Source organism: Aptenodytes patagonicus, chromosome 17 (genome assembly GCF_965638725.1).
Source record: "Aptenodytes patagonicus chromosome 17, bAptPat1.pri.cur, whole genome shotgun sequence".
NCBI classification, from domain to species: Eukaryota; Metazoa; Chordata; class Aves; order Sphenisciformes; family Spheniscidae; genus Aptenodytes; species Aptenodytes patagonicus.
In genome coordinates, this window is record NC_134965.1 from 6,610,888 (window position 1) to 6,627,304 (window position 16,417).

The 16,417-nt window shown below is 52.5% G+C and overlaps 2 protein-coding genes across 4 annotated transcripts; one reads left to right on the top strand and one right to left on the bottom strand.

The window, feature by feature from the left end:
* The first annotated feature begins 916 nt into the window (after positions 1-916).
* Positions 917-6,214, top strand: SUMF2 (sulfatase modifying factor 2). Of its 2 annotated transcripts, XM_076354944.1 has the most exons (10): positions 983-1,035; positions 1,151-1,230; positions 1,418-1,574; positions 2,629-2,743; positions 3,339-3,383; positions 3,600-3,750; positions 4,323-4,378; positions 4,837-4,921; positions 5,474-5,639; positions 5,992-6,214. In XM_076354944.1, exons 3-10 carry the CDS (start codon positions 1,438-1,440, stop codon positions 6,095-6,097), a joined length of 861 nt encoding a protein of 286 aa, XP_076211059.1. In that variant the 5' UTR covers positions 983-1,035; positions 1,151-1,230; positions 1,418-1,437; the 3' UTR covers positions 6,098-6,214. The 2 variants fall into 2 exon arrangements, with proteins under 2 accessions (XP_076211058.1, XP_076211059.1); XM_076354943.1 differs by lacking the exon at positions 1,151-1,230 and having other exon boundaries at positions 917-1,035.
* Positions 6,215-7,145: 931 nt separating this feature from the next.
* Positions 7,146-14,887, bottom strand: PHKG1 (phosphorylase kinase catalytic subunit gamma 1). 2 transcript variants are annotated; one of them, XM_076354941.1, is made up of 11 exons: positions 14,661-14,887; positions 12,795-12,863; positions 12,081-12,214; positions 11,612-11,787; positions 11,234-11,288; positions 10,540-10,605; positions 10,148-10,311; positions 9,450-9,540; positions 8,309-8,462; positions 8,096-8,221; positions 7,146-7,460 (listed from the first exon to the last, which is right to left on the bottom strand). In XM_076354941.1, the coding sequence occupies exons 3-11, from the start codon at positions 12,161-12,163 to the stop codon at positions 7,209-7,211; spliced, it is 1,167 nt and encodes a 388-aa protein (XP_076211056.1). In that variant the 5' UTR covers positions 12,164-12,214; positions 12,795-12,863; positions 14,661-14,887; the 3' UTR covers positions 7,146-7,208. The 2 variants fall into 2 exon arrangements, with proteins under 2 accessions (XP_076211056.1, XP_076211057.1); XM_076354942.1 differs by lacking the exon at positions 12,795-12,863.
* Between the last annotated feature and the right edge of the window lie 1,530 nt (positions 14,888-16,417).

Here is a 16,417-nt window from a genome sequence, read left to right on the forward strand (position 1 = left end):
GTGGTGGGCTACAGGCCTTGATTTGCAGTTTCTGACTCCCGCCTCTGCGTGCTGGACTTCATTATTGACTCTGATACTTGCCATGGCAGGAGGGCTGTGAAAATGCTGCTCAAGGCTCTGCTTCTAGCGTGGTGTGGGTTCAGACCTGGAATTTGGTCAGTCCATCGTAAAGCTGGATTAAGCCAATCGCTTCGTAGTTCTGTGCTTGCTCGCAGATGGAACTGAGTGAGTTAACGTACTCCACAGTGGCTTGAAGTGTGTTGCGTGTTATTATCCTTGTCATAACAGCGTTAAAAATCCACCATTGTGTTAACTGCTGCATTAAACTATTTACGGACAACTAGCAATACCCGAAGAGGTGGTTGGGTTTATGGGAGGGGAACAGGCTTCTGCAGTCCTACTGTGATTTTCCCTAATCCTAATAACAAAGCTGTGCTTTGTTATGTTAATGGACAGGAGTTTCCTTCCCTAGTCACAGGTGGCTGGCTGAATGACTAGAAAAGCAACGGTTTTTTGTTTTTTTTTTTTTTTAAAAAAAAAAAAAACACCACCACACCCCCCAAAAACCTGCTTCTGCTTGTGGAACACTCAAATTCCTCAAGGCTGGTGCTGGTTTTGTTGCTGGCCCCGGCAGCAGGAGGCTTTTCACGTGCGGAGACGAAATGCTTTTCAACCTTTACGCGTAACTGCCATGTTATGAAAGTATCCCTTTTCTTAAAAAAAAAACAAACCAAGTAATCCTGAAATACACACGCGTGATCCTGCGGGTGGCGGTGCGTGGCCGGGCCGCCCACGCGTGGAGGCGTGCCCGGCGTGGGGAAGGGCTTGGCCGCCCTCCCGGGGAGGGGGGGAGCGAAGGGCCCGGAAACACTTCCCCGAGCCCGCAGCTCTTCTGGGTCAAAGCCCTGCGGTTCCGCCGGTGATTCGCTTTTCTCTCCCCGGAGCTCCTGCCGCTGCCCGGCATGGCTCCCGGGGGCCTGGGGCTGGCTCTCCTGCTGTGCTGCTGGGTGCTGGGCAGCGGCCGCGCTCCGCGGGGTGAGTGCGTGAGCTGGTGCTGCTTTCGCCGGTCCTTCTGCCTCGGCTTGTCGCAGGGAAGCCGTGAAAATCGCTTTGCTTCTCCCCGCATAGGTTCCCTTTCTTCTAATTGCAGCAAACCATTAATTTAAAGGAGCCGCTTTGCTGATTTCACCTGACTGGAGTGGTTCCTTTCCCAAGAGGGACACTGAAAATGTAACTTTAAAATACTTTAAGCTTGTTACCAAAAAAATGCAGACCTATATAAATGCTAATCACAGTCACTTACTATATTGCACCCTACCTCCAGTGCATGAAGTGACTTTCTGGCAAATAACGCGTGCTGTCCTGTGCGGTCATGTTTAAAAATGAAAGTTCTTGTACCGAATTTCTTCACTTTTAGCATTTGGAAAGGATGAAAGCATGGTGCAGCTGCCTGGGGGCAAGTTTCAGATGGGATCCAGTTCCCTGGAGAAGAGGAGTGAAGAGGGGCCCGTCAGGGAGGTGACAGTGAAGCCATTTGCTATCGACAAATATCCCATCACAAACAGGGATTTCAGGTAAGAGTGAAGTTTGGGGTCTGTTTGGCTCGTGGGGTCTCAGCAGCTCAGGGACGGTGCAGGTGATGGTGCTGGGTCTTTTGGGGCTGGTTGGGTCTGAAAGCCAATGCTTGGATGCTCCCAGCAGTTTCATTAGAACAAAAAAATGTGTCTTTCAGTAATAGATCACCTCTATGGGTGCGGCCTGAAGCATCTTACCAGTGTAGCTTGCAAACATGCTTCCTTTTCTCTCCTTTTCTCTCCTTTTCTCTCCTTTTCTCTCCTTTTCTCTCCTTTTCTCTCCTTTTCTCTCCTTTTCTCTCCTTTTCTCTCCTTTTCTCTCCTTTTCTCTCCTTTTCTCTCCTTTTCTCTCCTTGCAAACATGCTTTTTTATCTGTCTGTCTTTTTCTTGCTAATAGGGCTGTACTGTTTCAGATTTCAGGTTCCTATAGGTTCAGTTTCCATTTGTAAATACAGGACCACTCCTCCATGTATTTTACAGAAACCCTTGTACAGAGCACTAATAAACGCACTGGGGGAAATGCCTTTCTTTGCCTGGCTGAGCCCTTGCCGGTTAAAAAGAGCCAGTACTTCCACCCACCGCTAAGTGCCCAGCCACACACAGTAATGGCAATTACTGCAACTTGGGCAATGGGGAAACAAATGGGACAGAAGCAGGGTGAGATTATTCAGCAGTATGTGACATTTTTTTGCATTTTGGGGACATGTAACTAACAGCAGCCGTAGGTTTTAGTGACTTGAAGGGATTTTTGATCCGTGCAAAATTACGTTTTGTGGAAGACCAGGGTGCAGGATGAGTTTACCTGTATAGGTAACATAAAAACTATCAGATCTGCAAACAGATGCAAATTGGACTGTTTTATCTGTTAAATCTGTATCAGACCAGCTGGACCTGTGCCGGGGAGGAGCCGGGACTCTCCGCAGATGGGGTGTCTGTAGGTCGTGTACGTTTTGCCTTGCTCTGAACTTGTTGCGTGTGCAGATCGCTGTATTTGGTGGTGCGACTCTTGAAGAACTCTTACCCAGATGCCTGAGCGTGTTGTATTTATGCCAGGGAGTTTGTTAGAGAAAAGAAATACAAAACAGAAGCAGAAGCATTTGGCTGGAGCTTTGTCTTTGAGGATTTCTTATCCGAAGAGCTGAAAAAAAAAGTCACCCAAAAACTGGAGGTAAATCTAAATCCCATGGGGATGAGTTTCAGTGATGATGATGGAGATGGTACTTCTGATCACATCCCTGTCTGACCTCTCTGTTTTAAGTAAAAAAAACCCAGGAGGGGAGACCCTTGCTGGTATTGCTTTTCCACTGAGTAGCAGCTATGTCTCAGTGCAGAGTCTGGCCATTCTCAGTGGTTTTTCTTTAGTCTTGGGTGGTTTTGCTTTTGAAATTAACAGCAGGGTTGAGCCTGGGTCGATTTATGGCATTCCTCTGTTTACATCCTCTCCAAACACTGTCAGACTGGACTCATGAGATGCTCCAGTGAGCTGGGAGAGAGCAAAGCGCATTTCAAAGTACTTTATTAATCAAACCTTGAAATAGAAAAAACTAAACAGCATGGGCTTCTTCATCTATTTTCACTTGTAAAAGCAGAGGCCTCTACTCTGTTGGAAAGCACTATCAAAATGCCCGTGATAACCCAGCTCAAACTACAGCATTTAACCATTTCCAGACTAACAAACCCTCTTGTTTACACATGCTGCTGTAGGATGGTGTCGGGGGGGTGTTGCCAGTTCAGCTTTAATCTGGTGTTGTTTCTTTTCCCAGTCTGCCCCTTGGTGGCTGCCCATCGAGAAGGCTTTTTGGCGACAGGTGAGTAAAAACCCAGTGCGGTGAGTCCTCTCCATGCTGGGAGCGTGCATGTGTTAGTGTGTGCTGAACCTTATCGACCAAAAATGGGGGGGGGGGGAAAATAGCATCTCCGGTTGCTGCACGTTCCCTGCCTTGGTCTGTTCTGTCCTTTTATTCCCTTTTTAATTGAAAAATTTATAAAATCAATTAAAATCTGTTCAATGCAATTCTTCCCAGCCCTCAGGTCCTGGCTCCAGCATAAAGGACAGGCTGGATTATCCAGTGCTGCACGTGAGCTGGAACGATGCGCAGGCATTCTGCGCCTGGAAAGGGAAGAGGCTCCCGGCGGAGGAGGAGTGGGAATTTGCTGCCAGGGGAGGACTGGAGCGTACGTACGACAAGCTCTGACCTTTTTCCAAACGGAGGCACCGAGTAATGTTAGTTCTACCAGATCTAAACCTCCATCCAGGGACGTTTTCAGAGGTTAATCTGGGGGGCTGAACCACCTCTTTTGGCCTGGGAGTCGAATTAATAATAATACTAATAAATAATAATAATATAGGAAGAAGAAGTGGCTTATCTATGGTCTTAATGTATCTTCCTAAACAAAGCACTTCTGCCAGCTAAAAATACCATTTCTTGGGTTTTGGGGCAAGGAGTGACCCACCTGCCCCCACACATTGGTGGTGGCATAAAGCAGCTCCTGGGATCGCTGAGGGGACCACGGGACTCCCTGGCGTGAGCGATGGTTTGTAAATGGGAAGCTGTTGCTGATTCCCATCTCTCCTCGCCTCCTTGGCAGTGTCTCTAGGGATTAGACCAACTAGCTCCGTTCATATAACCCCTCTCAGTGTCCTGAGCTGAGCAGAAAAGGATGGTCATAAAAGCCTGGTTTAAAAATAGGCAAATGCAGAGGCTGGAGTGACACAGGGGTAATGGGTGTCTCTTCCTCTTTGGCAGAAAGGGTGTATCCCTGGGGAAACAAGTTTCAGCCAAACCGTACAAATCTGTGGCAGGTAAGATCCTAAAAATCATCCTGTCTGTGCTGAGCTCTTCTGAGGAGGGTGGTGTCTAACTCGACCACAGAGTGTGCGTGGCTGCCTGAGCAGGCTGCGTGGTCCCGGGAAGCAATGCAAACTTTCCTGCAGAGTACTGAAATTCAGCTCCTGGTGGGTTATCCGAAATACCCTTAGAGGGAGCAGTCTCAGCCCAGCTTCCCTGGGAAACCAGGATTTCAGTGCTTCCAGAAATTCATACATAACCAAAAAATCATACGTAAATTTGTTTGAAAAGGAGGTTGTCTTGGGAGAACTTTAGATGGTTGATCTCCTCGCTCGGCCAGAAATGCTGCGTAGAGTTAATTTGCAATGGAGACTTATTTCCATTATTTAAGTGTAACACAGTCCTGTGAAGAGCAGGACTTTGTGTCGTCTCCGTGGTGGGTCTTTGCTCGGAGTGATCTTTCTTCCCACAGGGCGATTTCCCGAGGGGTGACACAGCTGAAGACGGTTATCACGGCGTCTCGCCGGTGGCAGCATTCCCTCCTCAGAACAACTATGGTACAGAGCAGACATCCCCATCCTGGCTTCGGGGATGGCATCTGCTTCCTAATATCCATTCAACGCTAATTACAAAATCCCGTCATTGTAGCAAGGTTTCAGATATGACATAGGATCACGTCAGCATCTTGACAGAATAACCGAGCCCAGCAAAAGCACTGATGGTTGTTACTGAAGTTGGCGGACGTGCACCTAGTGCACTTCAATGCGCCAAACCGTCCCCTGCTTTTAATTAGCAGTCAGTTATTTTGCACTTCCATGTGATTTACCTGCAAATCCCAAGCGTGTTGTTTTGAGGGCAGCGGATGCCATGCCCTCACGCAGGTGGGAAACAATGAGACACATTTAAATGAGAGATTTGGTGAAGGTTGAGTTGTAAACGGGGGCCAGTTTGCAATACAGTAAAGAGCTTCTCGTTCCTAGTCTCACCATTAAACCATGCTCTTGCAGTGATGCTCTGAATGTTGTTCCCCCCTCCCATACATCAAAGTGCTTTTGCAGCCCTTGTAAATGTGCTCTCATAATCCTGATGCAAAACCGTCCGTGTCTCAGGGCTCTACGACCTGCTGGGAAACACCTGGGAGTGGACCGCGTCGGAGTACCTGATTCCGGGGCTCTCATCGAGGCAGCGCGCTCAGAACATGCAGGTCCTGAGAGGTGCCTCGTGGATTGACACTGCAGATGGGTCTGCAAATCATAAAGCTCGTGTTACTACCAGGTAGGTCTGGGCAATGCCCAGGCGCTGTTTCGCAGTGGTTTCTTCTGGCTTGGTTTTATTTGGAAGGGGGGTTTATTGTAAAAGACATTTGTTTGTTCCTACTCAATTTTTCTGAGAAACAGTTAGGAAAACATACTACAAATACTGCTAAAAATTTTGGTGCTATAAATACGTTCCTAATTGCTTCTCAAATCACATGTATTTTCCATCAAGTATTTAGAATTAAATGCTTTTCTTGAAGTTATTCAAGGGAAGTGGAAGGTGTTTCTAGTCCGTTACAGAGGGTCACATTGAAGGATGTAAACGTTAACTAGGAATGATCCCTAACTTTGGGTCTCTTTTTCCCCGTGAGAATGGGGAACACGCCGGACTCAGCCTCCGACAACCTCAGCTTCCGCTGCGCTGCCGACGTCCCGCCCATCATGGCCAAGAAAAGCCGGACCAAACCCGAGCTCTAAAGAGGTCGCTCAGGAAGACCTGAAGGCATTTTCTCCTGTGGAGACGAACAGTAACCCCCAGCAGTCACTTTCATCAGGACAGTTTTAAAAATTAAAATGAAATACTTTCAGCTAAAACTCCTTTCTGCACTGGGATGTCTGGGCATGAGCAGGGACTGGGAATGGCAGGCAGGGCGTTTTGTCTTTAATGTCCTCTTGCTGTAGTAGATATTACAGCTCTCCTTTCAGTGTCTGTTTTAAATAAGCAGAGGGGTGCGTGTGTGTGGGACCAGGCCAGAGCTGCTCTGACCTCCAGCCCCAGCCAGAGGGAGCGAACGCCCACAGCCCCGCCGTGAGTACCGGCATGGGGCTGCCGTGAGGGGCAGCTGCTGGGGGGGAGCGATGGGGGCATGTCCCTGGAAGGGGGGACTTGTATATCGGTCCAGCTTCATACCAGCCTCCGAGCCTTCCCAGAAGTGACAAGTTTCCACAAGCTCTGCCACCAAAGCCCTGAGCACATGGGTGGGCAAGGACACTCCTCCGGGGGCACTGCTCATCCCTCCTCCACCTGCAACTGCCCCAAAAGGGTCCAGCTCCAGGGCTGAGCTGAGCCTTCCCCAAACAGATCTGCTGCTCTGAGCACATCAGGAGCAGCAGCTGGTTATGGCTCTATTAGAGGCAGCTTCTCCAAACCCATCCCTTACAATGGGACATAGAATCATTAAGGTTGGAAAAGACCTCTAAGATCATCGAGTCCAACCATCAACCCAACACCACCATGCCCACTAAACCGTGTCCCTAAGCGCCTCATCTACACGTCTTTTAAATACTTCCAGGGATGGGGACTCAACCACTTACCCAGGCAGCCTGTTCCAATGTTTCACCACTCTTTCAGTAAAGAAGTTTTTCCTCATGTCCAATCTAAACCTCCCCTGGCGCAACTTGAGGCCATTTCCTCTCGTCCTAAAGCATAGCCCGGGAGCAAACCGCAGCTGTCTGCTGGGTTTGCATTGGCACCTGACCCGAGGCCAGCTGTATCTCTTTAAGAAAATGCGAAAGAAATCACCAGTTGGTTTTCAAATATTTTACTCGCCTTAAGTCTGAGCAAACTCATCGGCTTACGCAGCGGCAGTCAGAACAGCCCTTCCTCAGCTGCCAGGGTCAGCAAAATGGCCTTGCAGGTATTCTCGAAGAGGGCAGCTCTGTTCTGCACCTCCCCCTTCTTCACCCAGTGCCGGTAGGTCCTGAAGGCGCAGGCATCGATCAGCTTGCGGATGGGCTTCAGTGCATACGGGTCCCGCACCACCAGCTCCCTGGTGACTGACTTGACCAGCCGGTACTGGTAGTAAATACGGACCGATGCCAGGACGGTCAGGCAGATCACCTGCAGCACAGGGGGGGAACAGGCTGGAATTTGTGGCCAGTCCTACAACGGGACCGGATCGGCCCCAACACATCCCACATGGCTGCTATCTGTGTGGAGGAGTCAGGAGGGAGCCCGGCTTCTGGCACAGGTATTTAGTCCTGTGTGAGCAGTACAGGCTTTTTCCAAGTGTGCCCTTAACATCAAAACTATGGGTCAGTCCTAAATGTGTCACCTAATGCCACTTTGGGTACCTCTGAGCTGCCCTAATGGCTGGCTGTAGGGAAGGGAAAGGATTCCTCTATCAACTTTCGCACCATTTGATGCACCCATGTGATGTCAGACTCATCGATTTCCCCTTAGAGGTGATTTTTTTTTTTCCTTTTTAATGATTTGCGGGGAAGGCAGGCTTTTCCCTTTTCTTATTTAATCCTCTTCTGTGAAAAAGCCCTTAGGAAGTACCAGAAAGTAAGCAAAACAGTGCTTGGAGAAGGGTCTCCACCCAGGCTGCCGCATCCTGCCAAAGCCCAGGTCCATCAGCCTTCTTGAACTCCCAGTTTCTCCCAGCTCAGCTGCAAAACCCATCCCACCACTCATCTCCTGCAGCTCCCGGGCTCAGGGTCGGCATGCTGAGACACCCCCATACCCAACCTCACCCTGAATTTCCGGAAGGGGCTGAAGTGCCGGACCTCCTCCACATCGTACTGCTGGAAGAAGGGGTGGGCCAGCGCCTCGCCAGCTGTGTATCGCTGCCGCGGGTCCACCACCAGGAACCGGGAGATCTGCACCAGGGCACTGGATTGACCTGGGGTGTCCCAGGTGTCTGCAAAACCCACCTCCCAAAGGTTTTCCCATCCCCAAGCACCTACCAGGTCCTTGACGGTGTCCGAGCGGTCATCCCACTCTGGGGAGCCAAACTGGTAGTCCCCGTTCATTATCATCCGCAGCATCAGCATCTGCTTGCGGTGCCAGAAGGGAGGCGAGCCGGCCAGCAAGGTGTACATGATCACCCCGGTGCTCCACCTGCAGGCAGCCCAGTGGGACCCTCCAGCCCCGGGCAGCACCCCAAGGGCACCTGGCCAGATCCACGCCCTAAGGGTGGCTTGGTGCCTCCCCCCAACCGGGGCACGCTGCACTTTGCCACCCTGGAAAACCAGGAGGACACTGCCCTGCGTGGTGTCTGACGAGGGAGGCTGAGCTCACTGCTGAGGCTCGCTAGCCCTGATGGGTAATAAGAAGCAGGGGCTGTCCTGCTGCTGGGGAGGGGCTTGAGGATTTTGAGTTGAGTTGATGTAGAGCTGCTCTCCTAGATGCTGCAGGAGGAAGCTGTGAGTTGGAGGTGTTTGCCTTTCTTGGTTTTTTTAGGGGAGGGAGAGGATGCAGGAGGGTGGGATGTGGTGGGACACGGGTGTCAGCAAGGCTGGGTGCTTTGGGGCTGTCTCAGTTCAGACTGTGGTGTGCAAAGTGTCCTGGCATGGGGCTTAATGGAGGTATTTAAACTGAAAAGGGGCTGAAATGCCCTGGTGTGTCTCAGGTGGTTGCTTATAGCTCTGACCACTGCAGACCTGAGCCCAAAGCCACCAGAAATGGTGGCAAAGTCCCTGCAGGGCTCAGACTGAGCTCTGATGGGCTTTCCTGAGCTGGCTGCTCTCTTGAGGGCTGCCTCCGGCTCATGTCTCACCATGGAGTGTGTTTATAAAGCCCTGTGTCTTGGATTCCAGCCCCTGAGTTGATTTTTATGAGCAGAAAATGTCGCTTTCCCCCTTCCCTGATGGGGCAAAGCAGGGAGACAGGCTCATCCCCAGGCTGCTTCTCCCCCAGCTCTGTGCCAGAGCCCCCTCGTCACCAGACAGCCCCTCACGGCCCCTGAGGGCATTTTTCGGTGCATTATTTAATTCCTTCCAAACACTCAAATTGGTTCCCATCTGCACAACTCTTGCTGTGCCTCAAACCATGCATGTTTTGGGAGCAGCCTGAGGGGCGAGGTAGAAAGGCAGATGTCTCACTCACATATCGACCTCTTTGCCATAGCCTTGGTGCTCATCGTCCATGGAGCACTGCAGGATCTCGGGGGCCAGGTAGCCAGGTGTGCCGCAGATCTCTGCAAAGATGGGGTAGAGCATCCCCCTGAGCCACCCAGGAGGGTTTGTGCTGTCCCCACCCACCCCCGAGCAGTTGATGAGGGGGTCTGGATCCCAGGTGGGATTTTTGCAGTGATGGTGCTCACAGGGAGTAGCTGCAACTTGTGTGCATCTCACTGGTGACTTTTCTTGGCGGATTATAAGGGCTAAAATGTGAGTGAAGAGAGCGATGGGGATGCCAGTGCGGGGGGATGCCCACTGTTGGTTATGTGGCCCTTCATAGGGTAGGAGTGGGAAAAAACCTTAAAGTTGGGCAGTAAATGGATGGGGTAATGATGGTCAGCTGGAGGGGAAAAAAGTGGAAAGAATAGGATGGTTTTCCTAATGGGCAGCAACTTCTTCATGGCAAGGAGTGAGGTGTGGAGGCTGTGCCGCAGGCAGAGCCAGGCTCGCACATGAGCAGGAGGGCACCCCAAGCCAACAGGCAGCAATTTGCACCAGCGGCAGTGAGACTGGCCCCAAGGAGACAGTGGGGCTGGAGAGACTCCACTGACTCCCTGTGGACACTGCAGCAACGGAGCGGCCATGGGCAAGCCCAGCATCGTCCCCGCCTCACCATCCTCCTACCTTTGAGCTTCTCGTTCTCATGCAGCTGGCAGGAGAAGCCGAAGTCCGTCAGCTTAATGTTCATGTTGTCATCTAGGAGGATGTTCTCTGGCTTCAGGTCCCGGTGGACGATGTTGATGGAGTGGAGGTACTGGATCACTTCCAGCAGTGCACGCATGATCTTCCTGGGGATGGGTGACAGCAACTCTCCTAGCCCGAACGCCCACTGGCACCGTGCTCCCAGGGATGGGGATGGGGACAAGGACCGTGCAGCTCAGTCCCTGTGTCTGAGCGCAGGGGCACAGCCTGGGGTGCTGTTTTGCCCATGGGAGCCGTGCTGGCTGCAAGGTCGTCCTTCGAACCCGCGCTCTGCTTTTGCAACATGACTTTCAGCCATCTGCATCTGGCCTTACCTGGTTTCCTTCTCGCTCAAGGTGACTTTCTCGGTGAGGTAGTCGAAGAGCTCCCCTCTCTTCATCCTACACATGGGAGGGAAAATGGAGGCAGGCAGCGGCTGAGTTGCAATGGCAAACTGGCCCCAAGCCCTTGGGGAGGATCGCCCGGGGGTCGCTGCCCCTTAACAGCCCCAGGGCACCCATTGCACAAAATGACAAGCCAACTTGTTAATAAAAAGGGGTAAAAATGCCTCTATACTGCTGCAAAACATCAGGCAAGAGGAGGAAAGGCTGTCCCTGGAGAGGGCGGGTTTCGGATGGGACAGGGACGGGGCTCTCCTGGTGCCATCCCCCTCCAGGGCAGCATGATGGAGGTCAGCGGTGTCAGGAGTCATGGTGTCACATGTGCCCTGGTCCCGCTGGGCATATAAATAACCCGCAGGGATGCGTGATGGCTCCCACCAAAGGTTACGGGGAAACCTGAGTAGCGCTGAGCCGCTGACGGATGGGAAACACTGCCGACGGCAAGGCTGCAATGAGCTGGCTCGCAGCAATCAAGGCTCGTTTCTACCTTAAGCAAGAGCTGGTTGTCCCCCTGCTTTGCCCTGTTTGGGCTATAAAAAGCTGGGGCGAGTGTTGGCTCTTGGCCATCTGCAGAGCAGGAATGGGCTTGGGGAGATGGTGCTGCGGTGACAGGCAAGCTGGTACTTACAGGTCAAACACTAAGAAGAAGAAGGTGCTGGATTCATAGCTGTCCTTCAGCTGGACTGCAAAAAAACATGGGGGCTGTGAGCACAGTGTTCCTGTCCATTAACGGACTAAAAATTGCTGATCTAATTGCTAATTGAATTAATGAGGAGTTGATCTTCACTAGTGTTTTGGTTAGGAGACAACCTTGGCAGCATAGGCATGGCTAGCGTGCGCACGGAGGTAGAGCAAACGATGCTCTAAGTAGGTGCCCTGCATTGCGTTAGGACCATCGGAGGTCTGACCCTCCAGGGATTTCACCCCAAAAACCCTTCCTGGGGACACCTTGAAGAATAAATGGGGCAGAAAACCCCCTTGCCCTGATGCTCAGAGCCTGACTTACTGACGTTGGGGTGGCCTGAGACTTTCCGGAGAATGTCGATCTCTTTAGTGGTGGCTTCTCGCAGTTCCTGCACCTCCTTGGGTGATATGTTACCTGCCGTGATGTCGATAATCTTCACGGCATACTCCTGCTGGGTGGTTTTGTGAATGCACCGACGGACAATGCTGCTCACTCCCCTGCCAGGGACAACACAGACAAGATTTTCATTCCGTTTCCATTTCTCCCTGTCCAGCCCGACTTTGCGGCCGTGCCATCGGCACCTGGCCTGGTTGGTATTTTCATGCACGAGTGGGTCTCGCTCTGTTACCCTGTCTTGGTGGGACAGATTTTGAGCTGATGGAAAGTGCTGCTTCATGCTATTTTTAACCCCACGCTGCTATGGGCCCTGTTCATGTCAGATTCCCGGGGACACTGTTCCTATCGGGTACTGGAGTACATGAAACCACAGTTTCCCAAAAACAAGCTTTACCTGCCCAAAACCTCCTTCGGCTCATATTTTTCATAAAACTCCTTGGATGAATTCCAGTCCGGTAGGTCTTCTTCCTTGGTCATCTCTGGGTCCTGTCTGGTGGCACTCTGGACTTGTCTGCTGCCGGAAAGGGGCTGCAAGGAGAAAAGAGCAAGGATGGGCGCTCGCTGCACCCGGGGCAGGGACCCTTGATCCCTTCCAGAGGAGAAAACATTGAGGACAAAGAGGAGGATGATCCTGGACCACAGACCAAAGCGGATATTTTGCTGGTTGGAAAAGCAAAGCTTTGCCCTCAGGACCCCGTGGAGATCCCGTTGAGAACAGGAGAAATCCCACTGGATCCCCCGTAGCCTGCTGGGGCCAAGGCTTTGGGAAGCGCTGCAGCACCTCAAAACCTCATCCCTTTCTGCAGAGCACCCGCACCCAGCTCACAGAGCATCATCCTCCATCTCCTACCATGTGCCAAGGGCTATGCCACACCTCTCCTGGTTCCTCCCACCTGGGAAAGCAATTAATTTTTTTGAGACTCCCATGGGGAGAGCGCTGGTGGGGGAGGCAGGGGCTGAGCTGCACCTTAAGCTCGCAAAGGCACACAGCAGCAAGGCAATGCTGGCACAGCAGATCCAAAGGTCCCCAGCAGCAGCAGCCTCCAGAAATGTCACCCCATGCCAACACCACCCAAAGACCCCTGCGAAGTGCTGAAATCTGCCTTGCCTTTTTTTTTTTTCCTTCTTTTTTTTCCTGTTTATTTTTAAGACGACAAAGTTGTCTGGAATGGTTTGGCTGAGAACAAAGAGGAAAAAAGAGTGTTTAAAGTGAGGGGAAAAGGACTAAGGAGGGAAAATGCGTGGCGAGGGTTGGTGAAGCGGCATGGGGGGCTCGGTGGGTCAGGGTGCAGGCAGGGGACTGGGTGCCCGGGTACAGCCAGCTCTGTGGGGTCAGCCAGGGCCAAGCCAGCCTGAGGACAGCAGCTGAGTGAGCTTCCTCGGCCACACGCGTGCAGCTGCCAGCAGCCTCCAAAACTCCTGAAAGGCTTTTGTCCCATTTTCTTTTCCCTTTTTTTGGGAGTTTGTTTTTTGTTGGTTTTTTTTTTTTTTGGTATGTGCTGCCATTGCTGAAGGAGAAGTGGTGTGACAGTATTTTGATGGGGGTGGGGGAAATAACCAGTAGTCCTGACCCCTAATTTTCACCGGCATTTCCCTTTAAGCCCTGGGAACTGGATGTCCTCAGCTTGTTCCTGCATCCTGAATTGCTGAAATCATGATTGTCTGGGTCCAGCTGCTCCGCAAACGTACAGAGACCAAGCAGCTAGTGTGGAAAGCAGCTCTTACAAGCTTGGGCAGCAAAATTGTCACTTTGGGGTGACAGAGTAGGTGGGCAGGAGAGCCCCGATACTGTGGGTTTTCCTTTGCCCTTCTCTCCGAGGTGGCAATAATTCTGCCAGGATGCTCCCAGGCAAGTTTGCAACTCTAAGTACATTTAAATCTCATTATCAAAGCGTATCTGTCCTGACCTGGTTATAAGGACCAATGCTGTGTTTTACGTGTCTGCTGCCGCTGGGAGGGATGTCTAACGAGGGCTGGAGCATTTCTAAACAGCCATGAGCTTGATTTAATTTGTAAAATTTTAGCTGTTGGAAATATTGTGAGCAACGCCAAACCAAGTCAGGGCTGAAATTACAAATGAGAGGCAGGATAAGGGAGTAGGGAAAAGAAAATCTCCAAGGTGGGGGAGAACCAACAACTTTGGGTTTGGTTGGTTTTTGGTTTTTTTTTTCCAAGCTGAAAATCAAAGTCCTGGGGGGTGGTGTTGTAGGGAAGGGCTGGAGGCTGCGGAGCATCTGCGGAGCGCTGCCAGGAGAAGCTCGGGGTCTGCGTGCCGCCTTCTGGGAGGAAAGAGCCCAGGAGTTTGTTTAAAACGTCCTGATCTTATATAAGCAGCCGGTACAGAGCACTAACAGCGTAACCCGGTTTTATTATCAGAGCTGTACGAGCTCCACGGGAGTGCAAGGGGGGGGTAAAAAGGGGGTCGGGGGGGGGGGGTTCTGGCTTGAGGCAGAGATGCAGGACTGCTAACGGCGGCGGCGCTGGACATTGCCGCCCGGCGCGTGGCCGGCCCGCTACTGTGGAACGGGGCTTTAAATGTTTGCCTTGGTAAATATTCAATAACATGCAAATATTTATTGAGATAAATCTGGAAGGCCCAAGCTAAAGTCAGCTTTTAGGCCAGCACGGGAGTGACCCCCCCCCCCCGCCAACCTCCCGCCTCGTCCCGGCCCCGCGGCAGCACCCCCGGCCCCCCGGCGAAGCCCACCCCCCGGGAGGGTGTTTCTGCACCGCAACCTCCCGCTTCGGGGAGGGCAAGCGAGCAAGGAGACGCTGCAGCTCCCGGGAAACCAGCCCCGGCGCGCTTAGCAACTAAGGAAAAAATAATGCTTAAAATAATACGGAAAACAAGCTTTTTGCGGTAGCTAAAACCCCCACCGGCTCCGAAACCCTCCCCGCCCTTAAAGCACCGTCTCCTGAAGCCGGTTGCTTCCAAAACCGGGTTCCCGGCAGAGCGGCTTGCCGCCGGCCTCACCTCGCTGCAGGCAGCCTGGGTCCGCCGCCGCCAGTCCGCCCCCGTCCCCGGGCCTCGGGCGGGCGAAGGGCAGAGGCCGGGCTGGGACGGGGGCCTGGGCGCTGAGGAGCTGCCGCTCGCTCAGGGCTGCCCGCCGCCGCCGCCGAGCCAAAAATAAAGCGCGACGCGACTTGGCAGCCGCGGCCGGCGGGCGGGCATGGCGGGCCGCGGCTTGAAGTGAGGTTCTCTCCGGCTGTGGGTGGCGGGGGGGAGCCCGGGGGAGGCGGCGGGGGGCCGGGGGAGAGGAGCTGCCGGCTGCCGCGGTGGGGAACGGAAGAGCCGCGCGGCAGCGCGGAGGTTGGGCGACTTCCTCCGCGGCACCGCAGCCTTAACTCTTCCCTGCGCGGCCCTGGGCTCAGCCCCGGAGCTGGGTCGCCTGTTTGGTTCGCGTCTGAGCCGCTCGTCAGCGGCGGTGCTGCGGGGGGGGGGGGGGGGGCCTTGGCTCGCCCGGACCCCCGCCTGGCCGGGTCCCTCCTGCCGGCTTTTCTGCGAGGGCGTTGCTTTTCAACCACCGCGGGTTGCAGACCGGCTTACCGGCCGCGCTGTGCTTTTCCCAAAGGCTGAATGCATCTCCCTGCCTGCTCGTGAAGAGTATTTTAGGGGTGTCTGCTGGAAACTCGGCACCAGCCCAGTGCAGGCATTTCTGGCCCAAACTGTTCTTATTGCTTTTCATCGGGACAGTGAAACGCCTGTGAGGTGTGAGTTTGATCAGCAGAAGCAAAGCTTCTCGTGTCACCAGGAAAGGTAGTCGTGTCCTTGTCCCCCGTGTTTGAGGTAACCCTTCCCCATTTTGAATACTGATTTTATCTTTTCACTTCCAGGAACTGCAGATCAGAGATGAAGGCTTTTAGGAACAGGCAGAATACCCAACAGCATAAAAGCAGTTCAAGAAAAACAGGTCATGCTACGAAAGTATTTTTAACAGGAACTGCACTTTTCAGTGCAAGGTTATTCCCCGCTGCACTCCCCCCGTGAGAGTACACCTTCCCGGTACTCGCAATCCTCCCTTCGCTGTTTACAACACAGCTGAAGTGCAGGAGGGTGTTTACTCCGCAGGCTCCAGGGATTTTGGCAGGGCATGAGCTGTCTGCTCTCTCTGATGGAAAAACATTTTGCACTTCGCATCAGTAAATACTTTTCAAACAGAGATTTATTTTTTCCTTTATGTGGCAGCAGTAGCTTTGTCACTTGCCCAAGCCAGGTGCGAGGAGGTAAAGGCCCCACCACCCGCCGTCAGCTGACCCACCTTATGTCCACAACTCCTACCTCAAGATGGAGGAAGAACAACCTACAGCCTCTGCTTCTGTTATTGGGAACTGCGAGTCTGATGCAAGACCGTTATCTTAGAAGCGTACAGCTGCTTGATAGTGCATAGGCTTGCTCAGGTAACGGCCTCCCACAGAGATGCTCTCTGAGCAGAGGGAAGATATTTCTCAGAATCTCTTGAATCTGAATACAGAGCTTGTTTTTAGAAGTATGACAGGAAGCCGTTGGAGAGCTGAGTCCCACTGCATGCAGAACAGTGGAGTCAGACACAGCCTTCCTTGTCACTATGTATTTTAAACAGCTGTGGGGTTCAAATGCTCAAGCAGGAGATGTCTGGTAGCCACTGAACTACGGGTGTTCCTGAACTCCTGTAGCCATTGCTGGCAGCACAGCTGGCAGGCAGGCAGAAGCCTGCCAAAATCAGTTCTTGTCTGCTCACCCTTCAGACTGAA

What these genes read in the sequence shown, in the direction of transcription:
- SUMF2 (XM_076354943.1), top strand. Translation starts at nt 963, where the DNA reads ATGGCTCCCGGGGGCCTGGGGCTGGCTCTCCTGCTGTGCTGCTGGGTG. An exon ending in ATCACAAACAGGGATTTCAG is followed by an intron (nt 1,575 to 2,628) that starts GTAAGAGTGAAG and finishes TATTTATGCCAG; the next exon opens with GGAGTTTGTTAGAGAAAAGA. An exon ending in AAGTCACCCAAAAACTGGAG is followed by an intron (nt 2,744 to 3,338) that starts GTAAATCTAAAT and finishes TTCTTTTCCCAG; the next exon opens with TCTGCCCCTTGGTGGCTGCC.
- PHKG1 (XM_076354942.1), bottom strand. Translation starts at nt 12,163, where the DNA reads ATGACCAAGGAAGAAGACCTACCGGACTGGAATTCATCCAAGGAGTTT. An exon ending in CCGAAGGAGGTTTTGGGCAG is followed by an intron (nt 11,788 to 12,080) that starts GTAAAGCTTGTT and finishes TGTCCCTGGCAG; the next exon opens with GGGAGTGAGCAGCATTGTCC. An exon ending in TGAGAACGAGAAGCTCAAAG is followed by an intron (nt 9,541 to 10,147) that starts GTAGGAGGATGG and finishes CCATCTTTGCAG; the next exon opens with AGATCTGCGGCACACCTGGC.